Source organism: Erythrolamprus reginae, chromosome Z (assembly GCF_031021105.1).
Source record: "Erythrolamprus reginae isolate rEryReg1 chromosome Z, rEryReg1.hap1, whole genome shotgun sequence".
In the NCBI taxonomy this organism is placed as follows: domain Eukaryota; kingdom Metazoa; phylum Chordata; class Lepidosauria; order Squamata; family Dipsadidae; genus Erythrolamprus; species Erythrolamprus reginae.
In genome coordinates, this window is record NC_091963.1 from 84437566 (window position 1) to 84462938 (window position 25373).

At 41.2% G+C, this 25373-nt stretch overlaps 1 protein-coding gene across 6 annotated transcripts in view; it reads right to left on the minus strand.

The window, feature by feature from the left end:
* The window catches only part of ZPBP (zona pellucida binding protein), a 174077-nt gene that overhangs the window by 98981 nt on the left and 49723 nt on the right, over positions 1 to 25373 (minus strand). For 4 of the 6 annotated variants that reach the window (XM_070727175.1, XM_070727173.1, XM_070727174.1 and 1 more), the window contains 3 exons: positions 21195 to 21344; positions 17359 to 17577; positions 10550 to 10626 (listed from right to left, as the gene is read on the minus strand). In XM_070727175.1, the coding sequence (XP_070583276.1) occupies positions 10550 to 10626; positions 17359 to 17577; positions 21195 to 21344 (446 nt within the window). The remainder of the gene's footprint in view (positions 1 to 10549; positions 10627 to 17358; positions 17578 to 21194; positions 21345 to 25373) is intronic. The other 2 variants (XM_070727172.1, XM_070727176.1) reach the window with 2 other exon arrangements.

The window sequence follows — 25373 nt, forward strand, 5'->3', positions numbered from 1 at the left end:
GGGTGTGGCCTGGGTGGACAAATGGACTCCCACCTTTCGTTGGGAGGGTGGGCATCGAAAGGTTTTCATCCCCTTGGGCTCTAACCCTTTTCTAGAGTCTGACAGGGGAAAACCTCCTCCCTGGGAGGAGCCAGATGGATCCTTAGCAACGGTTGCAATGAAGGAAGGAACACTTCCAGATCTCCTGAAGGTGCCCTTGGAATACAGAGACTTGGGAAAGGTTTTCAGTGAGGAAGATTGCAACGAACTGCCCCCTCACAGGCCTACAGACTGTGCAATTGAATTTGAACCAGGGGCAACTCTCCCCAAACCTAGGATGTACACAATGTTACCGAAAGAATTGGGAGAACTGAGGAACTTCATAGACACCAATTTAAATAGGGGATTTATCCAGCCCGTAAATTCCAGGAGAGCAGTCCCCGTTCTCTTTAAGAAGAAGGATGGAGGTTTTCGCTTGGTTGCGGACTTCCGGAGCCTTAATGCGGTGTGTGTGCAAAACACTTATCCCCTCCCCCTCATGAAGGATTTACTAAATCATCTAGCCAAGGGCAAATACTTTACCAAGTTGGACTTGAGGGAGGCTTATTACCGCATCAGAATAAAGGAAGGGGATGAGTGGAAAACCGCTTTCAACTGCCCATTAGGGAGTTTTCAATTTCGAGTGATGCCATTTGGTATGAAAGGGGCCCCTGCCATGTTCCTGCAGTACATAAATGAAGTTCTACACAGCCACCTCTACAATGGAGTTCTCGTGTACTTAGATGACATCCTTATCTACAGCCAGAATCTCCCTGACCACGTCAAGTTGGTGAGGCAAGTCTTGAAGAAGCTTTTGTCTGCTAAGCTCTATGTGAAACTTGTCAGAAACTATTTGGGATACCTCATATCCAGTGAAGGCATAGAGATGGACCAAACCAAGGTGAAAGCAGTGCTTGATTTGCAAGCTCCCCGCACGCGCAAGCAATTACAGAGTTTCTTAGGATTTGCACATTTCTACTGGCAATTCATTCCAGCTTTCGCAGAAGTTGCCTTGCCCTTGATCGAGTTACTAAAGATTGGGTCAGCCCCTGCTAAGCCCAGACTGTGTCAGTCAATCAGGTGGACGATGGAATGTCAAAAGGCTTTCGAAAGGCTCAAAAGGTTTTTTGCAAGAGAGCCAATCCTGCAGCACCCTGACCCCGAATGGAAGTTTGTGATCCAGTCCGACGCCAGTGATGTGGCAATAGTTGCGGTGCTATTACAAGACAATGGAAGGGGACAGTTGCTGCCTTCTGCATACCTTTCCAAGAAGCTGACCCCCACTGAGAGGAGGTGGGCTATTTGGGAGAAAGAAGCATTTGCTGTATGTGTAGCGCTGGGGACATGGAGGCATTTTCTGGAAGGCAGAGCCATTCCTTTTGAAGTGTGGACTGACCATAAGAACCTTGAAGCATTAAAGTTCCCACAGAGGCTTTCTCCTGAGCAAGTACGATGGGTCCAATATTTCCGACAATTCAATTTTACACTGAAATATATCCCAGCTGGGGAGAACCTCGTTGCTGATGCGCTATCACGAAAACCACAGTACAATAGCAAGAGAGAGGAGGAAGTACATCCGATCATCCCATGTCTTTCCCCGCATCCTGAAAGTAAGGAGAAAGCTGCACCTGTTCTCATCTGAGACCAGACTAAAAGACAGGTTCTACCAGGGAAGAGGGATAGGGAGAAAAAATTGAAGTCAGTTTTGCCCACTGACCCATGGTTCAACAATCATAAGGAAATCCTAACACTTAGGGAAGGGTTGGCTTGGAAAGAAACCAAACTGTATGTGCCCGCCAGCCTGCGACTAGATATTCTCCAATGGAGTCATGACTCCAGACTAGGGGGCCACTTCGGATTCCTGAAAACATTGCATCTGGTGCAGAGACAGTTCTGGTGGCCCAGAATGAGAGCGGAAGTCAAAGATTATGTGAGAAGTTGTGCCACCTGTGCCACCAGAAAACATTGGCCCGGTAACCCCCCCGGATTGCTGCAGCAAGTAGCTAATCCTAACAGGCCCTGGGAAGAGATAGCAATGTATTTCACAGTGGAGCTCCCCGAGAGGAAAGGTAACACTGTTATTTGAACTGTCATTGATTTGTTTTCCAAACAAACCCATTACATTGCTTGTTCGGGGCTATCCACAGCCAGACATTTGGCTAATGTTGTGGTTAGCTATGGCCCAGCTCTTGCCCCAAGGAATGTGGAGGTGGAGGCCTGTTTTGCTCCCGATAGAATCTGCCGATGAAGTCTCCTCTGACGAAGGAAGCGTGAGTAGCAGGGAAGAGGGGAGTTTGGCAGACAGTCCAGGAGGAGATCAGTCATCCTTATCATCCCTGGATTCTGAACAAGAACTTATGACGGACCCACGCATGTGTAGAGTGATGCATAGGAGAGAACAACTGAAGGATTATTACAGGAGATAAGTGAGGCCACCTGTGGTTGGGTGGGGCTGCTGTAATTAGTGCTACAGATAAAAAGAGCAGTGTGCTGGTTTAGCCTCGTGGAAGTTTATCTGATTCATAGTTTTGTCAAGGTCGTGGCTTGCTGTTTCCCTGTTCAAGACTGTGTGTGGAATTTCTGGACTTTCAAATTGGACTTAATTGGATTGCATTTAACCTGTGCTGTGTGTGTACCAGAAAATCCCTTTGACATTTAAAAAGGGAGTTGTTTCTGCTTTTCTGTTGATAAAGACCTTTTGTTTTCCTTCTATTGTGTGGTGTGTGTCTGTTTGGACTAATTACCCTGTAATTATGGGTGGTTGGGACACGCTGGCAGAACAGCTAAGTTGTTCCTAAAACACGTTTACAGGTTGCATGGAGCCCCCCGCAGAATCATATCAGCTTGGGGGGTCCAATTCACAGCCACATTCTGGAGAGAATTCATCTGCACCATTGGCACCACCAAAGGACTCAGTTCTGCATTCCACCCTTCCACAAATGGAGCAGCAGAAAGAGCTAACGCCCTAGTGGAACAGTACCTTAGGTGTTATATGAGTTACCAGCAGAACAATTGGGCTGAATTGTTGCCGTTTGCAGAAGTAGCATACAATAATTCTGTACACAGTAGCATGGGACTAACTCCTTTTCAGGTTACCAGTGGTCAAGATTTTGTTCCCATGCCAGAACTACCTACAGAACCTCCCTTGTCCATCACGTAGGTGGAGTGGATGGAGAAGCTGAAAAGAGGATGGGAGGACACCTAGAAGGTGCTGACAGAGGCATTGCAAACCTACAAGAGACAAGCAGATAAGCACCGATCTCCCCAATCGCCTTTTCGAGTGGGAGATAAAGTTTTTCTGTCTACCAAATACATTTGGTTAAGGTTGCCTAGCAAAAAGCTAGGTCCAAAATTCCTGGGCCCTTTTCCAATAGTGAAAGTAATCAACCCGGTCACGGTGCAGCTTGCGTTACCTAGGATCCTAGGGAGGATCCACCCTGTATTTCACTGCAGCCTGCTTAAGCCGGTGATCAGGTCCAACATTAGGCCACATGCACAGCCACCCCCTTCCCCTGTAGTAATTCAAGGGGAGCTCTATTATGAAGTGAAATTTTTTTGGGATTCCCGCATTTTCCGGGGAACCTTGCAGTACCTAATTCATTGGAAGGGGTATCCTCTATCGGAGGCTACCTAGGTAAAAAGTCGGGACGTCAGTGCTGATAGGTTAGTCAAGCAGTTCCATGAAAATTATCCAAACAAGCCAAAGGGTCCCGGAGAGGGGAGGTAAGATGGTTTGGAATGGTGTACCCCTATGCTTACGGGAGGCCGCCTGTCAGGCCCAAAGTCAAAGGTTGGCCTGACACAGTTTTGGTAGTGAGAAAAGAACAGGGGGGAGTGAGAGAGTGAGAGATTTATGCCACGCAGCACACATACTTTTACACAGAATCCAAAGTAAACTGAACACAGGAAGGAATTAGAAATCCCTGCATCGGATTTGTCCTCATGATTGCACTTGTGTAGGGATGGGAGATGAGCTTTTGACCTGGATGTAATCTTAAGGGACCTTAAGTTGGAATGAAACATGCAGAATCCAAATTGGCTTTGTTAATAACTCGGACCCTATGCTAAAAGAAATAAGACATGGAAGCTGATTTATTCTCTCAGATGCTATTTTGGTTCCCATGACAATGAGGATGATAAAATTCTGATTGTCCAGATCAATAAAGGAGTCAAAACCACTACAATTGTAGATATATACGCACCAAGTATAACTGTAAAGAAATTCTACTTAAAAATTACACAAAACTGCAGGAAATAAAATGGGAAAAATTGTTAATTATTGGTGATTTTAATGCAATAGTCGACAGGAAAAGAGATTATAAAACAAAGAATAAAAGAAAAAAGAAAATGAGGAAAATCTTACCCAATACCTTTCTGCAGATGTCAGAGGAGTATCAATTAAAAGATATATGGAGACATTTCTATCCAAATACTGTTGCCTATACCTTTTTTTCAAACCCACAGCAATCCTGGTGCAGAATAGACATGGCATGGGCAAATCAGGAATTAATAAATGGAACAATAGAATGCGAAATTCTCCCTAATACATGGGCAGATCACAATGCTCTGAGTATAAAATGGAAAGAATCTGATAAAAATGTTATTAAAAGGTGGACACTAAATCAGACAATAATTAAAGAGAAAGCATGTGTTAATATGCTGGAAAAAGAATTAAAACTTGTTTTTACAGATAAATAAAAATGATGATACTACAATATTCAACCTATGGGACACCATAAAAGCTTATGTCAGAGGATTATCAATAGCATTCCAGGCATCCTATAATAATAATAATAATAAAATAAAATAAATGAACTGACCACAAGTTTAAAAACACTGGAAAAAGATTTGCAAAAAACCCCCTCCGACACAAAAATATTAGAAGAGTTAAATATAACAAAACATAAAATTAATAACTCAAGAGGAATTGGCACAAAAGAACAAAACAGATTTTTTTTGAACACACAAATAAGCCTGGCACTTGGTTGACATAAAATAGCTATAGAAAAAGCAGATAGGAATATAGATACGCTACAAGGAAATTTGCAAAGTGACAACAAAAATAAAAAAGAAATAACAGAATTCTACACAGATTTATATAAGCAAGAAGTAAATGAAAATCAAATTGTGAACTACCTAGAACAAATTGATCTACCAATAATCTTGAGGGTGACAAGGAATTATTAAATAAGAAGATTACCTTAAGGGAAGTTATAAAGAACTTGAAGAATAACAAATCGCTTGGTCCAGATGGCATTCCTTCTGAATTATATAAAGTAACCCAAAACTCACTAGAATCAACAATGCTAGAATTATTTAATGAAATATTAGATAAAGGGAGAGTTCCTGAATCTTGGAAGGAGGCATATATTAGTTTAATACCTAAGAATGAAGCAGATAAGCAAAGAATTCAAAATTATAGACCAATAATGGCAAACAGACTTAATTTTTTTTAAACAAATTCATTCACCTCCACCAAAATGGTTTTCTCCCAAATAGACAAATTTTAAAAATACAAGGATTAGACTGAATGCATTAGAATACTATGACATTCATATTGACAAACAAGCCGCATTGATTTTTATCAATGTAGAAAAAGCTTTTGATAAAATAAATTGGTCCTATTTTATCAAATTATTAAATAAAATGGAAAATGGGAGATAAATTTAGTAGAATAATAAAATTTTCATATTAGCATTGGAAAGTCTATTAAGAAATATAAGAAATAAAAAGGAAATAAAAGGCCTGAAAGTTAAAAAAGAAGAATATATATTACAAGCTTACGCTGATGATATGGTCTTTTTTCTTGAAGAACCGTTAGAAAATGCCACCATCCTCTTTGAAGAGATTGAAAAGTTTGGAAAAGTTCCGGGATTAAAAATTAATAAAAGTAAAACTAAAATAATAACAAAAAATATGACAATTAAGCAGAATGAAAAATTAGAGAATTCCTTAGGTATAAATATAGTCAAAAAGGATAGGTATTTAGGATTAATATTATCATCAAAATGTTCAACAATAAAAAAGATAATTATAATACAGTAATTCAAAAAGTAAAAATAGATTTAGAAAAATGGGCAAAACTCCAATTATCACTTCTTGGTAAAATTGCATTAATAAAAATGAATGTACTCCCAAAACTATTATATTTATTCTAAACAGCCCCTATTAAATTAAATAAAAACTTTTTTGAAACTCTAGATAAAATAATTCATAGATTTATATGGGCCAAAAAGAAAGCCAGAATTAAATTAAGGTATTTACAATATCATAAGACAAGAGGAGAAATGGGGTTACCTAATTAGAGACTACATCAACAGGCGGCATCTATGACTTGGATCAAGGACTGGATAATACTTTGAGATAGAAGAATATTGGAATAGAGGGTTTTAATTTAGAATTTGGCTGGCACTATTATTTATTTGGCACAAAAAATAAGTCATATAATTTCTTTAAACAACATTATATAAGGAAAAAATTAATTGAAATATGGTTAAAAATCAAAGGGCAACACTACATTCAAATACCAAATTGGATATCACCAACTGAAGCAATAATTTATCCAAATATACTAGATATAAATAAGATATTAACATATGAACAATTATTAAATGACAATATCCAATTGCATACAATAAAAGGGTTACAAGTAAAATTGCCACTATCTACTAATAAAGTCAAAATATAGTGAATATAAGAAAACAGGTTTAAAAACGAAAAATCAATTAGATAAAATATTTTTTGGCCCAGAAGAAAAATTAGTTTCAAAGTTGTATAAACATTTTTTTAATTCTGAAATGATAGAAGATTGGTTTAAAGGGTCCATGATAGCATGGGCACAAAATTTCGGCTATACTATTAACATTAATGAGTGGGAAAATATGGACTATTAATTACAAATTAACAATATCATCTACATATAAAGAAAATATTTATAAAATGTTTTACAGGTGGCATTTGCCTCCTGCTCGACTTTCTAAAATGTATCCAAATATATCACCAAAATGCTGGAAATGTCAAAAGAAAATTGGAACTTACTACCATGCATGGTGGACTTGCCCATTGGCCAAAAAGTTCTGGATTAAAATTAAAAGCTTCTTAGAACAAATAACCAATTTACAAATTCCACTAAAACCAGAGCTATAAATGCTCGGAATTATCAGGCAAAAAATATCAAAAGAGGATAGATACCTAATAATACACATAATCACTGCGGCCAGAATCACCTTTGCAGAAACGTGGAAATCAAGTACTATTCAATCAACTTTAAATATAATAAATAAAATTTATGAAATTTATTTATTTATTGGATTTGTATGCTACCCCTCTCCGTAGATTCGGGGCGGCTAACAACAATGATAAAAACAGCATGTAACAATCCAATCCAATACTAAAATAACTAAAAAAAACCTTATTATAAAAACCAAACATACATACAGACATACCATGCGTAAATTGTAAAGGCCTAGGGGGAAAGAATATCTCAGTTCCCCCATGCCTGACGGCAGAGGTGGGTTTTAAGAAGTTTACAAAAGGCGAGGAGGGTGGGGGCAATTTTAATCTCTGGGGGGAGTTGGTTCCAAAGGGCCAGGGCCACCACAGAGAAGGCTCTTCCCCTGGGTCCCGCCAAACGACATTGTTTAGTTGACGGGACCTGAAGAAGGCCCACTCTGTGGGACCTAACTGGTCGCTGGGATTAGTGCAGCAGAAGGCGGTCCCAGAGATAATCTGGTCCAGTGCCATGAAGGGCTTTATAGGTCATAACCAACACTTTGAATTGTGACTGGAATCTGATCGGCAAGCAATGCAGACTGCGGAGTGTTGGTGTAACATGGGCATATTTAGGGAAGCCCATGACTGCTCTCGCAGCTGCATTCTGCACGATCTGAAGTTTCCGAACACTTTTCAAAGGTAGCCCCATGTAGAGAGCATTGCAGTAGTCGAGCCTCAAGGTGATGAGGGCATGAGTGACTGTGAGCAGTGACTCCCGGTCCAAATAGGGCCGCAACTGGTGCACCAGGCGAACCTGGGCAAACGCCCCCCTCGCCACAGCTGAAAGATGTTTCTCTAATGTGAGCTGTGGATCGAGGAGGACGCCCAAGTTGTGGACCCTCTCTGAGGGGGTCAATGACTCTCCCACCAGGGTGATGGACGGACAGATAGAATTGTTCTTGGGAGGCAAAACCCACAGCCACTCCGTCTTATCAGGGTTGAGTTTGAGTCTGTTGACCCCAATCCAGACCCCAACAGCCTCCAGGCACCGGCAGCCACTAACACCAACTGCGACCGACCGGAGAGGTAGGAGGAGAACCACTGAAGAACAGTGCCTCCCACTCCCAACCCCTCCAGCTGGCGCAGAAGGATACCATGGTCAATGGTATCGAAAGCTGCTGAGAGGTCAAGAAGCACCAGGACAGAGGATAAACCCCTGTCCTGGGCCTGCCAGAGATCATCCATCAACGCGATCAAAGCAGTTTCCGTGCTGTAGCCAGGCCTGAATCCTGACTGTTGAGGGCCTAGATAATCGGCTTCTTCCAAGCACCCCTGGAGCTGGAGCACCACCACCTTCTCAACAACCTTCCCCATAAAGGGAAGGTTGGAGACTGGGCGATAGTTGTTGAGAATGGCTGGGTCCAGGGAAGGCTTCTTGAGGAGGGGGCGCACAAGTGCATCCTTGTAGGGTTCCGGAAAGTACCCCCTCCCCAAAGAAGCGTTGACAATCTCCTGGAGCCAGCTCCGTGTCACCTCCCTGCTCGCCGAAACCAGCCAGGAGGGACACGGATCCAGCAAACAGGTGGTGGAACTCACAGCTCCAATGGCCTTGTCCACTTCATCAGGTGTCACCAGATCAAACTCTTCCCAGACAGGTGGACAAGTACGGACCCCAGTCACCTCAACTGACAGTCGACTCTGTTTTCCAATTGGAGTTGAGGTCCGCCCGGATCCGAGCTAAAAACGTGTTAAACGTGTTAAAATCCTCGGCACGGTAAGGGTTCTCCAACTCCCACCTGGTTAAGAAGGGAGCGGGTCACCCTAAACAGAGCGGCTGGGCGGGATTCCGCTGATGCAATCAAGGCAGCATGATACGTGCATCTTGCCGCCTTGAGCACCACTTTGTAAGTCTTAATAAAAGCTCTTACAAGTGTTCGGTCGGATTCAGACTTACTCTTCCTCCATCGCTTCTCTCGCCGTCTCTTCTGGCGTTTCAACTCCTGGAGCTCCTCATTGAACCATGGAGCTTTACGGGGTCTAGTGCCACAGAGAGGTCGCAATGGCACAATCCGGTCAAGAGCCCCTGCTGCAGCCTTGTTCCAGGCCTCAGCAAGGGACTCCACTGAACTGTGGATGAGTGTATCTGGAATAACCCCAAGCACCTTCTGAAAGCCCTCTGGGTCCATCAGGCGTCTGGGGCGGAACAACTTAATTGGTTCCTCCTCCCTGCGGGGAAGGATTGCTGAAATGAACAAAATGACAATGAAAATTCGACAAAAAGACAACACAGAATTTTACCAGAGATGGAATAGATGTACAATTGGGTTAACCAAAAAAATATACTTAAAATTATAAATATTCATATTACAGTCAAATGTATTATTCTTTAGCAATCTTATTACTCTTTATTATTCCTTTTTTTCAAAATATTGGACATAAGTATGAAATTAACATGGCCAAGACTCTTATAAATGAATATAGAAAATAATAGTTTGAAAGCTGTAGTTGCAATGCCAACAAGTAGGTTGGCAAATTTATGTTTGTTTTATTTCTGTCTTTAGTCTTTGTTCTGTATTTGTTTTGTCTTCTTTTTAATGTTAATAATCAATTAAGTTTTTTTTTTTAAAGATTAAAAAAGTAGTAGTAATTGTTAAGATGAACGAACATAGATTTTTGGATTATATTTAAGCCCAAAATGAAGAATATGTACATTCCTTCTTTTTTCACTTCTTAGAGGGATATTCTATTATAACAATGGAAAGAAGTTAATATACTATAGTAGATTTTTTTAAATTAATGGATACCCACAATGTATGCGTAACCATCACCAAATTGAAACAAAGTTTAATAATTTTGTATACTGATCACTTTTTGAAAATGAGGCAAAAAAGTTTTAGTGCCATTATTTAGTGCCATGTTTAATTTATGCATGGTATGTCTGTGTGTGCGTCTGTTAGCATATGGGGTTTTTTAAATATTTAAATATTTTTAAATTTGTCTGTTTAGTTATGATTTGTTTCTACATGTTGTGAGCCGCCCCGAGTCTTCGGAGAGGGGCGGCATACAAATCTAAGTAATAAATAAATAAATAAATAAATTATTAATTGATTTAATTTTACAAAACTAAAGCAACTGAACTTGCTGCATTAACTTCTTATTTCATACCATACTCTTTGGTAATAAAGAGTTATTTTTTAAACTTAATCTTTATTTTACAACTTACACAAAAATAATATTAAAGTTATTCATTTACTTTTTGAAAGATAAACAAGAAACAAGTGCATTCTTAAGAATTTCTTTTTTGAAAGATTTATATTACCTTTCGTAATCTTCTCGTTACATCACACACGCTGTTCTGACACACACTTTTGCCTTTTACTGCTTCTAGAGAAGAAACTGTAAAAATATTCAGCTAAAGAGGGAAACTATATAATATAAATAGTCTTGTTTTCTAAAGGAAATTGACTATGAATTTAAAGGATAAACGATTCCTTTGAGTGAACTTTAACTCATGTCAACTAGATATCCATATTGTTTTCTTGGCAACATTTGTAAGTAATTAATGCAATTTTCCAAGATATTTTTCAACATTTCACATTACTCTGTAGTACTAGACTTACAATTCCCATCTAAGTACTAATTTGGCCCGTACCACTTAAAATTTATTTATTTATTCGATTTTTATGCTGCCCTTCTCCTTAGATTTAGGGCGGCTTACAACATGTTAGCAATAGCACTTTTTAACAGAGCCAGCCTATTGCCCCCACAATCCGGGTCCTCATTTTACCCACCCTGGAAGGATGGATGGCTGAGTCAACCTTGAGCCGGTGATGAGATTTGAACCGCTGATTTACAGATCTACAGTCAGCTTCAGTGGCCTGCAGTACAGCACTCTATCTGCTGTGCCACCCCGGCTCCAATGTTAGAGATGTTAGAGATCTGTCAAGGTCACTAAGGTGTTCTCAGTCACTATGGCATCTACCATGTTTTTTGGTGTATAAAACACACTTTTTTCCTCCCTTAAAGTGGCTGATAATTTGGGTGCATCTTATACTCTGAATATAGCTTTTTTTCCAGGCCTAACTAGCTGCTAATGATCTTCCCAGCTCTTACCTTGCAGGTTCTTTCATTGTTACTCTTTGCGAAGAATGTGTTCCAAGCCCTAAGTCTTTGCAGGGTTTTTTTCATTGCTCTAAGTTGCTTTGAGTAAGTTTCTTTCCAGCCCTAACGAGGTGCTAATGATGTTCCCAGCACTTACTGGCTTGCAAGCTCTTTCATTGTTACTCTCTGTCAAGAATGTTTTCCAAACCCAGTCTATTTTTTTTTTCATTCTGTATTTGCTCCAAATGTTTCTTTCCAGCCCTAACCAGGTGCTAACAATATTCCCAGCTTTTACCGGCTTGCAAGCTCTTTCATTGTTACTCTCTGCCAAGAATGTTTTCCAAACCCTTTCTTTGTAGGGGGTTTTTTTCATTGCTTTACTTGATCCAGATATTTCTTTCCAGCCCTAACTAGATGCTATTATTGTTCCTAAGCTCTTTCATTGTTATTCTATGCAAAGAAAATTTTCCAAGACCTAAGTCTTTACAGGGTTTTTTCCACTGCTCTATTTGCTCTGAATGTTTCTTTCCAGGTGCTAATGATGTTCCCAGCTCTTATGGCTTGCAAGCTCTTTCATTGCTACTCTTTATCTAAAGTTTTTTTTAAAGCCCTAACCAGGGAACAATGTGCTGACTAAGGACACTAGCCAGATGAATAGCTGTTAAGCAGATTCTTTTCCCTATTTTCCTTCTCAAAAACTAAGGTGTGTCTTATATTTTGGTGTGTCTTATACTCTGAAAAATATGGTAACAAATTAAACATTAATTTAATTCATATTAAAGAATTCTAAGGGGTGGGTGTTTAGAACTGGGGCTGGGTGGGGAGAGCCGGGCAGAGGAAGAGGAGGGCACAAGGCAGGGTTTATTCCTGGCCTTGCTCCCAAAGTCCAGACCGCGAAGCGAGCGTTGGAGTCACCGTGGTCTTTTGGGGAGCACTCCGTCATGGAGGTCTCCAAGTTTTGGCTACTGAAGGCTTCGGCACACAAAAGCTGAGGACGGGTGCTTCCTTCTGGGGAGAGGGACTTGGACCGAACAACCCTCCATTGGAGTTTTTGCTGGTCCATGGTGAGAAACCGGGGCTACGGCAGGAAATGTGCTGCCGCCGCTGCCACACTCTGGTTTCCCAAGACTGCAGTCCAAAATCCCTTCTGCCTTGGTGGGGTTTTTTGCCTGTTGCTGCGAGATTCTCCCGGTGGCAAGCAAGGCTCGATGTCCTGACTCCTGAGGAGCTCGTTCACCCGTCTTCCCAGTCCTAAAATCGCCTTGCAAGGAAAGGAGGCAACGATGTCCCTGGCATTTCCCCGATTCTCCCAGAGATCTGTGTTTTGACGCGCTCTTGAGATTGAAGGCAGGTTGGGAGGTTTTGCATTGGGAAGGTAGAAAAAAATGCGAAGATTTAAAATCACCGGCTCTCTTGTCTTTGCTGAAGGGAACAGGCCTCTGGACTCGGTTTTGTGAGTCAACTCTCACTTCGGCTTGCTTTGGAACAGGGTAGTATTTTTGTCTCTTGGAGGTTTTGCCTCTGCAGTTATCCAAAAGAAGGGGATTGCCTTCTTCTTTCTTTCTTTTTTCTCTCCGTTTCCCTTAGTGGAGGGAGCAGGGAAGATGTTGTGGTTGGCTCTGGCACAGCTCCTGCCCCAAGGAATGTGGAAGTGGATGTGGGGGAAACATCCACATGCCACAGGCCTATTTTGCTCTCGATAGAATCTTCCGACAAAGGCACCTCTGACGAAGAAAGCATGAGTAGCAGGGAAGAGGGGAGTTTGGCAGACAGCCCAGGAGGAGATCAGTCATCCTTATCATCCCTGGATTCTGAACAAGAACTTATGACGGACCCACGCATGTGTAGAGTGATGAATAGGAGAGAACAATTGAAGGATTATTACAGGAGATAAGCGAGGCCACCTGTGTTTGGGTGGGGCTGCTGTAATTAGTGCTACAGATAAAAAGAGAAGCGTGCTCGTTTAGCGCTGTGGAAGTTTATCTGATTCATAGTTTCGTCAAGATCGTGGTTTTGCTATTTCTCTGTTCAAGACTGTGTGTGGCCTTTGGAATTGGACTTAATTTCCCAGTTACTGGGTGAGAAATTGGATTGCAATTGTGTGTACCAGAAAATCCCTTTGACATTTAAAAAGGGAGTTTTTTCTGCTTTTCTGTTGATAAAGACTTTTGGTTTTCCTTCTATCGTGTGATGTGTGTCTTTTTGGACTAATTACCCTGTAATTACGGGTGGTTGGGACACGCCGGCAGAACAGAAGAGCCCATTCCAAAGAATTTCCCACAGGTTCCCTCTTTTTTAAAAAGTCGTGTCAGCTATTTTGACCCTTCCCCCTTACAGAAGGGGGGGGTCCCCCTTAAAAGCATGCCCCTATACTTACTCCAAGTAGCAAAGCTGGGAGCTTGGCGGGCAGATGAGGGGGGGAACGGTTCTCTTTGCCAGTTTCTCTGGCACATCCATCCCATTTGCCAAGTCAGCCCAATCTTTTGCCGGGCATAAATCCGAAGCTCTCGGGTCCTCCCTCCGGGCATGCACATGCCTTGGACTTTTCCTTCCCTTGCCATTGCAGAACTGCAAAAGTGAGGAAGTGTCATAGAGGCTGCTGTAGCTAGAGAACCCGTCCTCCATCATCCCAAAGGCTATTTCACGCCCCTCTCCGGGCCCGCTTGGGATCCCTGGGGGGGGACCCTTCCCACCAGCCTTAAGTCCAAACGGCTCCTTCCATCCTCCCTCCTTTTCCCCCCACCTGCCTCCCAGTTCAACTCGGGCTGTTTTTCAGCTCCTTTTGGGCAGCTCAGTTCTCTCACCACCAGCAGAGGAGAAAAGCTTTGCTACTTGGAGAAGGGATGGGGCTTTTTTCGGGGCTTTCTCTCTGTGTTTGTTGGTCGTTAGTTTTAGCTGAAGGGGAGAAACAAGCGTTTGGCTTTACCAGCAGCACAATCTTATTTCTGCCTGGCCGAAAGAAACGCTGGGTGTTTTAGTTATTAGCTTCATGAGAAGGAGAGGGAAAGAGCAAGAGCTGTGCCTGCCTGCGGAGACTCTTCCCACTATAGGGTTGCATTGACGGGTGTCTGATAGAGGATCATGAAGATTTATGGAAAAGAAAATTTAAAAATAAATAAATAAAGACCCAACAGCTTCACCTTGTGTGTGTATACGGAGGGGGGAAAGCAGTTTTCTATTTCTAAAGTTTAACTTCTTAGGACCCTCCCGGCGATTTAATGCTGGCTTGTGATTGACATGTTCCCCTCGTTATCCAAAATAAGCCGGGAGAATCGGGGAAATTCTGGCAGGCAAAGGGGGGGGGGGTGCAGGGTCCCTGGTGTCTCCATTCTCCAACCTCCCAGCTTCTTTTGGATAACTGCAGAGGCAAAAAACCCCCAGAGACAAAAAACCTACCCTGTTCCAAAGCAAACCGAAGTGAGAGTTGAGTCACAAAACTGAGTCTGGAGCGTTCCCTTCAGCATAGACAAGAGAGCTGGTGGTTTTAAACCTTTGCATTTTTTTTCCACCTTCCCAACGCAAAACCCTCCAACTTGCCTTCAATCTCAATACCGCGTCAAAACACAGATCTCAAGTCCAAGTGGGCTGAATGCCACTCAAAGCGAACGACACCCACCGGCAAGAATGTTGTACCAGAACAGTATTAGACATCCTGGAGTACTGTGAAGCGCATTCAGGAAGGCAGGTAGCTCTCGCCTTCCTGGATGCACAAAAAGCATTTGATAACGTCAGCTGGCAATACTTGTTAGAATTAATCAGAGAACTAAAATTCAGCAGTAAATTCAAAAATATAATTCAGAGTATATATACCCTTCAGACAGCCAGGGCGATGCTAAATAGTGACATGACAAATCTATTTCCCATACAAAAAGGGGTATGCCAGGGTTTTCCAATGTCACCTCTCCTATTTATATTAACACAAGAATTATTATTAAATAAAATACAAAATAATAAAGAAATAAAAGGAATTAAAATAAAGGATGAAGAATACAAATTGCAGGCATATGCAGATGATGTAGTATTCTTCTTTGTAGTATTTTTCTATAAATTCAGGCCCCGAACTACTCAGAGAAATAGATTCGGTGAATTCTCAGGGTTAAAAATCAATAACAAAAAACAAAGCTCATGACAAAAAAATATGACTCTGAAGCAAATTAAGAAATTAGAAGATGTCGCAAATCTCCAAACTACCAAAAAGACTAAATATTTGGGACTAACTATATTTAACAAGATTCTATCCATCAAGAAAGACAATTATGAGAAACTCACACAGGAAACTAAAATAAATCTGGAAAAGTGGGGAGATCTACAATTATCAATACTAGGCAGAATTGCAGTAATCAAAATGAATATCCTCCCAAAATTTCTATATCTTTTTCAAATCTCTCCTATTAATATAGACCAAAGATTTTTCAGGGAAATTAACAAAAAAAATTCAGGATTCATCTGACAAAACAAAAAACCTAGAATCAAATTTTCATACCTTCAGAATAGTAAAAATAGAGGAGGCCTCGGACTCCCAGACCTAAAATTATACTATAATGCTGCTAGTCTAGTATAGATAAAAGACTGGATTAATCTTTCCAACAAAAGAATCCTGATACTGGAGGGCTACGACCTACAGATGGATTGGCATGCACATCTCTGGAAAGATGAAATAAAAACACAAACCATTTCAATAAGCATCTGATTAGAAAATCTTTATTAAAAACGTGGTATGAAATTAAAAGGAAATATTACACAAAAATCCCTAGATGGTTATCCACCATGGAAGCTATTATCTATCCAAATTTGATAGACCCTACAAAAACTTTAAAATATACAGACACTTCCTGCCATAGCCCCAGTTTCTCACCATGGACCAGCAAAAACTCCAACGGAGGGTCATTCGGTCCAAGTCCCTCTCCCCAGAACGGAGCACCCATCCTCGGCTTTTGTGCGCCAAAGCCTTCAGTAGCCAAAACTTGGAGACCTCCGTGACAGAGCGCTCCCAAAAGACCATGGCGACTCCGATGCTCGCTTCACGGTCTGGCCTTTGGGAGCAAGGCTGGGGATAAACCCTGCCTTGCGCCCTCCTCTTCCTCTGCCCGGCTCTCCCCACCCAGCCCCACAGGCGTCCTTCTAGTTCCTCATGGGGGTCCTTCTGCTCTCTTCTTCTTCTTCCTCGGCAGTTGGCAGGGAGGCATCGGGAAGGTCTGCAGGGATGGAAGGTAGGAGGAATTAAAGCCCGCTGCTTTGGGCGCCTTGAAGGGGCTCCCCCAGAGAAAGTGGGTGCCAGGCAGCCTTGTCCGAGGCTGAAATACTTGTCCTTGCTACAGCCAGGATTCCCTGCCTCCAGGCTACTGCCGCAAGCAAATGGGAAATCCCAGGCGCTTCCGCAACAGTCAGCGTTGGCAGCAGTCACAAGGAAAGGAAATCTCTGCAGCAGTAAGGGAGCACACACACCCGGGCTCGGGTTCGTAAGGTGAAAATGGTTCTTAAGACGAGGCAAACAAATCTTAAACCCCAGGTTCGTATCACGAAAAGTTCATATGAAGACGCGTTCATAAGATGAGGTATCACTGTACTTTTAAAAATGTGTATTTACCTACTTATATCCTTGTAACCTTCAATTTTCACAGATCTGATGGTGGACTCTAATTCTCAGAAGTCTTTGCCACAATACATATGAGTTAATGGCTTGCAATATGGTCAATAATAAATACATCAACATTTAGTGAGCTATTGTTCCATTATTAAATAACACTGAATTGTTTTATTATTGAAAATATCTGCAAAGGCACAGAAAACTGAATAACAGGGGTCTAGTTAAATCATTATTTTATTCATAATATAGTTTCTTAGAATATAATTAAAATGATCTGATCATTTATTAAATCAGCAAGCTATCAAAATTATTTCATTATACATAATTAACATATCTATTACTTTTTATGTAATTTCTGTCACATACACCTTTAATACAAAAAGTTTTCAATATAACATGAAAAACATGCCTCCATGAACAACTCTTTAAACTAGTCTTACCTTTAAAAGTAAAGAATAGCTGGTTTTGCATTCCGGCTCTCTGCATTTTTACATGATGGCATTCAGATTTTTGTAATGAAACTTCACAGGCTAGCTCCCCAACAAGCTTGACCAATATCTGAAGCAGCTTCTTTTCAAAAGAAGCATTATAAATACTATTGCATGGAGCTGAATGATACCGTGCTGTAAACTCATAGTAAAAGTTAGGATCAGAGTAAGCTGCAGGGGGAAAAAAGTTTAGATTCAAACAAAAGCTAGATACCAAGATTAAGATTTAAAACTACAGAATTTATTTTTTAAACAAGAATTAATTACACCAAAGGGGAAAATTACAATCCTCTAGAACAGCGATGGCGAATCTTTTTTTGCTTGGGTGCGTGCAATAGCATGCGCATGTGTGCCCACACCCATAATGCAATGTCCTTCCCCCTGAGCATGTACACAGGCCTCACTGAAGCCTGAAGACGGTTAGGGTTAGGTTTCCTGTAGCCTGTGGATGATTTAAAAAAAAAGGCCAACGAGCCTAACAGAAGTTCATTGCTGAAATTCTGGTAGGCCCATTGGGTCTGTTTTTCACCATCCACAGGCTTCAGAGGCTTTCTTGAAGCTTGGGGAGGGTGAAAATGTCCTCCCCAACCCTCTGGAAGGCTGAAAATCAGCTAGTTAGAGCACACATGTACACTGGAACTGACATAGGGCGATGCCTCATGTGCCCTCAAATATGGTTCTGCGTGCCACCTATGGCACACGTGCCATATGTTTACCATCATGGCCCTAGAATATTACACTCAGGAACTAAGCTGCTACTTTAGGTATACTCAAGTAGTTGGAATTCTTCTGTGGGATCTTTTTTTTTGAACGGCAGATAAAATTTTAACCAACTTCTGTCAAAATACTGTTCATTGTTCAAGAATCACAAGAATAAAGAATTTCTGATTATAAATAATTCATGCATTTTTGAAGTTGATATCTAGACTTTTAATTTTCTTAATTTATTTTTTATTATCATGGATTGTATATTAGTGAAATTACTGGCTTAATAGGCATATCAAGACTGACAAATACCTTTAGACATAGAAATACAAAGATGATCACATATGAAAACTAATTGTCTTCCTCAAAGATATACAGTGGAACCTCGTCTTACGAACGCCTGTTCTAACGAACTTTTTGAGATATGAACCTGGTGTTTAAGATTTTTTTGCCTCTTCTTCCAAACTATTTTCACCTTACGAACCCAAGCAGCTGCTGATGGGATGCCCCGCCTCCGGACTTCTGTGTTCTTACGCTGCTGGGATTTCCCTGAGGCTCCCCTCTCTGGGAAACCCCACCTCTGGACTTCCGTTGCCAGCCGAAGCGCCCATTCTTGCACTGCTTGGATTTCCCTGAGACTCCCCTTGCTGGAAATCCCTTCATTTTTGCCAGCGCTACTTTGAATGCCAGCAAGGGGAGGCTCAGGGAAATCCCAGCAGCAAAAGAACAGAGCTTTGGCTTGCAAAAGAAGTCTGGAGGTGGAGTTTCCCAAGAAGGGGAAATCCCAGCAGCAAAAGAACGGAGCTTTGGCTTGCAAAGGAAGTCTGGAGATGGGGTTTCCAAGCAAGGGGAGGTTCAGGGAAATCCCAGCAGCAAAAGAATGGAGCTTTGGCTTGCAAAGGAAGTCTGGGGGTGGGGTTTCCCAGCGAGGAGAGCCTCAGGAGAATCCCAGCAGCACAAGAACGGGTGCTTTGGCTGGTAACGGAAGCCTGGAGGCGGGGATTGCCAGCGGCGCAAGCCAAAAGGGGTGAGTTCTGGGATTGCACGCATTATTCGCTTTTACATTGATTCCTATGGGAAGCATTGTTTCATCTTACAAACTTTTCTACTTATGAACCTCGTCATGGAACAAATTAATTTCATAAGATGAGGTATCACTGTACTATAAAAATAAAAAGGGACATTGTTAAAAAAAATTAAGAATAGCTTATGTTGGTGGCCTATATTGTTGGCAAGAACCTGAATATGTAATACCCTAGCCCAGTGATGGCAAACCTTTTTTCCCTTGAATGCTGAAAGCGCATGTGCGTAGGCTATCATGCATGAGTCAGTGCCCACACCCATAATTCAATGCCCGGGGAGGGCAAAAATGGCCTCCCTCATCCTTCTGGAGGCTGGAAATGGCTTTTTCCTCAACTTCTGGTGGGCCTATTTTTTGCCTTTCCCAGGCTCCAGAGGCTTCCCTGGAGCCTGTGGAGGGCGAAAACACCCTCTCCCATCCCCTAGACGCCCTCTGGAAGCTAAAAATGCTTTCCCAGAGCCTCTGTGTGAGCCAAAAATCAGCTGGAGCTGAGCTAGGGCAATTGCCCCCACCCTCCCTGCCTTTCATAAACTCCTTAAGACCCACCTCTGCCGTCAGGCATGGGGGAACTAAACATCTCCCCCTTGCCCATGTTGTTTTGCCATTTGATTGATTGACTGTGTGTCTGTTTTTATATACATTGGGATTGTTTTATGAATTTATGAATTTTAAATTGTAATTAGATTGGTGGGTATTGGATTTGTTATTATGTACTGTTTTTTATTATTGTTGTGAGCCACCCTGAGTTTGCGGAGAGGGGCGGCATATAAATCCAATAAATCTAATCTAATCTAATGGCTTGTGGCTCCGTGTGCCACCTGTGGCACGCGTGTCATAGGTTCGCCCTCATAGCCCTAGCCATTGAAAATATCATATTTAATTCAACTATCAATTATATTCACCCGCTAGGCTTAAATATTAGAAAGAACAGCTCATTTGGACCTGAACCATAGATTGTCCATAGATTGTCATATATTTGTATGCAAAATGTACATATCATTTGCAAAACTGCTAAGTTTATAATTAAGACAGGTCCCAAGAACCTGGTATATTAAACAAATTGATATGCCCTGAAGGGAAATTTAGTTATTACTGACTCCTTGTATAACAAAAAAAATTATTTTATCATTGTATTTCCTCCTATCTACTTTATTCTGGAATTAGAGCATCCTGCTGTGAGATTTTTCTTCCTCTGCATGTGCAGAAGCCAAATCTTGTGCGTGTGCACACACCCGCCTGCCGATCATGCAGAGCTGTACATACAACCACACCAGTAGCGGTGGCAACAGGGGACCTTTGCCTGGTGTTATCTCTTGGCCAGTCTACCCTTCCTCACAAAAGGAGGGACAGTACAACATAATACACATTGAACACAAAGCATGAACTCAAACTTCCTAGGAAATATTTTATCAGGGAGGCAACATTATTTTTAATTCCAAGATATTTTTCAATAACTAAAATGTGCTTAACTATAAATGGCAGTGAAGCCATTGGCAGAAAAGACTGAAATCATGCACGTTTTAGGACCATGGCTTCAAGGAATGGATATTGAAACTTTTGTAAATGCAGAAGAAATTACCACATTTTGATCCAAACTTCAGAAAAACTATGGATCACAGGATGTCTTATTTGAAACTTGAGTTAAAATTCTGGAATTCAGTTTTGTTCCAAGTAATTACTTACTTTACTTTAATTACTTTAATTAAACATGGCCTTAAGCTGAACATTCCATTTATCCCCAATGATTGAACTATTAGTTAAATGTTATTTTTCAACTTTCTCAAAGTTTTTTACTTAGAGTTCTTGTTACTTTTAAAAAATAAAAAAAACAATTACAGGAAAATCTATATGCATATGTTCTGCACCAAGAGTAAATACTTTGTAAATTCTGATTTAACTGGTTTAGCAGTAACATATTTAACTAGGTAGTAAATGTCATTATATAATGTTGGCAAAAAAACTAAATAGTGAAAAACAAAAAAAAGACAATTATTTGTCTTACCATAAATAACATATTTAATTAAATAGCTTTTTTCTTCTTGCTCAGTAGTAGGCTTAAACACTAAAGAACATGTATAAATTCCACTCATGTAAGATTTGAAATGTTGGAATACAAGAGTTCCTGTTGGGGATATTGTCACAGATTCATTTCCTATATTGAAAAGATAAAATTTTGTTGTTTAAGGAGTTTCAAACCATAGCAACTACATATTTCAATTATTTAGTCTTGATTCTAAAGCAGATCACAATTACTTTATCTGTGAGTGTCTTTTTCAAATTATAATACTCCCAATTTTTTTTAAAAAAACTGTTAACAGAACCAGCCAGTATTAATTATTCAACATAACCAGACTGGTATGTGGGATAGAATTAAAAAGGGAGCTTCATAAGTTGCAGAAGTGCATAGAAATAAAATCGCTTTACTATTATTTGCTTATTATTTACTATTATGAGTGTACTCACTTATTGCTTCCATTATCGCTAAATACAGGAGAGTAAAATTTTATTCAATTTACTGCCAATTCAGTGGTGGTTGATGTGATGTGCCGGTGCCTGGAAACTGTAAGGGTTAGGGTGGGAGCCAACAGACTCAATCTCAATTTAGACAAGTCTTTCCTCCCAAAGACTATTCCATCTGTCCGTCCATTGATTTTTGGGAGGAGGGGAAACTTTGACTCCCTCAAGCAAGGTCCACAACTTGGGTGCAATGTTCCCTCTATTTTTTTCCTCGGTGTGGGCAGAAAAGTATAGTGTCTGAGCGGCAGTCCCTTCGGGATTGGGCAGCATAGAAGTCATAATTAATAAATAAATAAATAAATAAATAAATAAATAAATAAATAAATAAATCTCTTCTTCCTCTTTCTGTCTTCCTTCCTCCCTTTTGTACCTTCTCTCTTCCTTTTATCTTTCTCTCTCTCTCTTTTCTCCCTCCCCCTCTCTTCCTTCCTTCCCTCCCTCTCACACTCCTTCTCTGACTCTTTCACTTTCTTCCTCCCTTTATATTTCTCTCCCCCTCCCTCTTTCTCTCTTCCTTCCTTCCTCTCTCCCCCTTCTTTCTTTCTTAGTCTCTTTCTCTTTCTTTCTTTCTTTGTCTCTCTCTCTGTTTCTTTTTCTTTCTCTCTCTCCACTCTTTCTTTCTTTTTCTCTCTTGGGGGGAGTGGCTTCCCTGTCTCTACAATTGGGGTCCTGGTAATCCCCCCCATCTGCATACACAGGACTCCAGCAATTGCCTCCTGCAGGGCCTGAATCACACCCAAATGCCGGACCTGGAGAATCCTGGTGAGGGGCTCTCTGGGGATGCCCGGCTCAGGAATCAATCCTCTTCCAGGTGTGGTACTTCCTTTTCTTCCCGGTGCCTCCCTAAATGGGAGCGCTGCCTTGCCGCCCGCTTCCCTGGGTCCCACACCCCTCTGCCCCTCCCTGTCCTTTGAAACTCTCCCCGAGAGCCGAGAGGTTCTTCCAAAAACCTAGTTTTAAAAAAACAGAGCCCCCCCCCCCCCCAGCCAAGCTCGTCTTCCCAGCCCCGGCTTGAGCTCTGCCCCGTCTCCCGGCTGCACTCACTCTCTGGCTGGCTTCTTCCTCAGCAGCACCCATCCCCCACTGCTACTTGCCGACGTCCTCACTGCCCGAGCTCAGCAGCCGAAGGAGAGATTCTATCACTCAGGGAAAGAGTGGAAGTGCCTGATGGGTCCTGCCATCTTTTCCGGAACGGGCGGGGTCAAAGTTCCTCTTTGGCAATGGGAAGCCAGTGAGCTTAACAGAGCGACATTCAAATGAAGAATAACCTTGTTGCTCCCCGCCCCCAACTCTGACACCCGGCTTGGCTGGGCAGCCTTGGAAAAGGCTGTGCGGGGGGTTGTTTTTGTGTGGCATGCACCTTAGGGGGAACATTGCTTCGGTGTACTCCTGGATCCACATCTGAGACTTGATTACCATCTCTCGGATTTGCCCAGGTTCACCCGGTATACCAGCTGTGGCCCTATTTGGACCAGGAGGCTTTATGCACAATCACTCAGGCCCTCATCACCTCCTATTTTGATTATTGCAATGCGCTTTACATGGGGCTACCCTTGAAGAGTGTTTGGAGGCTGCAGATTGTTCAGAATGCAGCTGCACGATCTGTTATGGGTGTATCTTGATACACTCATATAACACCAATGCTCTGCAAGCTGCACTGGCTACTGATTAGTCTGGCTTAGGACCAGACTATCTTTGTGACTGTCTCCTGCCGCATATCTCACAAAGACCAATAAGATCTCACAGGGTTGGCCTTCTTTGGGTCCCATCAACTAAGCCATGCATGTTGGTGGGGCTGCAGGTGAGGGCCTTCTCTACAGCTGTCCCAGTTCTATGGAACTAACCCTCCCCCGATGTCCATAGTGTTTCCACCCTACTGGCTTTCCAAAAGGCAGTGAAGACCTGGCTTTGCCAGCAGGCCTGGGGACCAAGAATAATATCATCTATCATGGCCGAATTGTGTCGATAGGTTAGGTATGTATGTTGATTGATTGGATTGTTGTGGGTTTTTTAATGGGATTTTATTGTTTTATTATCTTAATGCCTAGTTTTAATATTAATATTGACTTCTTCTATTTTTGTTGTAAGCCACCCTGACCCTGAGTCCCACAAGATTGGGCGCCATAGAAGTCAAATAAAATAAAATAAAATAAAATAAAATAAAATAAAATAAAATAAAATAAAATAAAATAAAATAAAATAAAATAAATAAATAAATAAATAAAATAATTCATCAGTATATTACATTCTCAAACACAATTCTGTCAGATGGGAGATATTTGAACACTATATTCTTAATATCATCCCTCACAAACGTCTAAGAAAAAAATGTGTTAAAATAAAATTATGTTAGTTTTATAAAGATAGCCCAAACTATAACAGGGAATTCTTAAGTTACGATCACTCATTGAGAGTTCATTCAAAAGTATGACAGAACTGAAAAAAGGGGAATTTGTGACCAGTCTACAAGTTGCAGCTTTTGCAGCATCTCCATGGTCGTGACCCAGGTATCCATTTTGCAATTACAATGCAGCAAACTGCAATCGCCTAATAAACATTTATAAACTTCCCTACCAGCATCCAAGAAGAAAAGTCAATCAAAAAGTCAGTAGGAAACAATTTGTTCTCATAAATCATTCCCAGTTTTTTTCTCCCAGTTTTTTATTTGAATTATTTATTTCTTCTGAGAATGTGAAGAAGCCAAATTTCCAGCACTGTGCATGCATCACTATCTTGTTTTCAGTTTTCTTTCTTTCTTTTTTTCTGAGCATGCACAGAAGCAGTGTTTCTGGCACTGAGCATGCACTTACCATCTTATTTTTGACTCCCCCCCTGATGTTTTGGCATTGTGCATGCGCATGTGAAAAATGCACCAAGGCACACCCTTGTGGCATGGAAGAAACTGAATTGGCAGCGAGGTAAATTAGAACCCACCCCTGGACCTCATTGTTTAGTAACAATAATCCAGATTCTAATTGCCATTGAAAACAGGATTAATTTACTTCATGATCTAAGGGCCATATTGTTTTCTAGATCTGAGAAAAATAATTACATAATCAATTACAAAAATAATATGACACTGATCCCTGGTGTCTTTCCTGGTATCACTGTTTATCAATCTCTGTTAATAAAAGGGCTTTCTTCCACAGATATTACATGGTTGTCCAGCATTGATGCTAAATTCAGATTGGAATACTTATGTCAAGAAAACTGATGCTAATATTGGATGGATAAAGCAGTCTCTAAGAACTGGGACAGATTTGTAGGCTTAATTAAATCTCTGATTAAAAGGAACATTCACAGAGGCCACCATAAAGATTACGTTCCTGGATGGAGTGAGGAGATAAATCAATTGTGCACTGAGTCTGAACAAGACAGTAATCCAGAGAAAGCAACCAAAATGCCAAAATATCTAGACAGTCAGAAAAGAGAAATGATCCAAGATTCTAGAGAATATGAAATTTACCCACTCTAGTAGGAAAGCTTGGTCCCTCGTCTGAAAATTGGACTCATCATCATCTGTATCAAGAAAACTTTCTATCATCAATATGGAAACCATGGCTAACCATCTCCTCTCTACTTCACGCTAGACAAATTAATTCTGAATTTAGATTACTGAAGCATGATCTTCCACCACATGCTTTATATTCACACACACTTACAC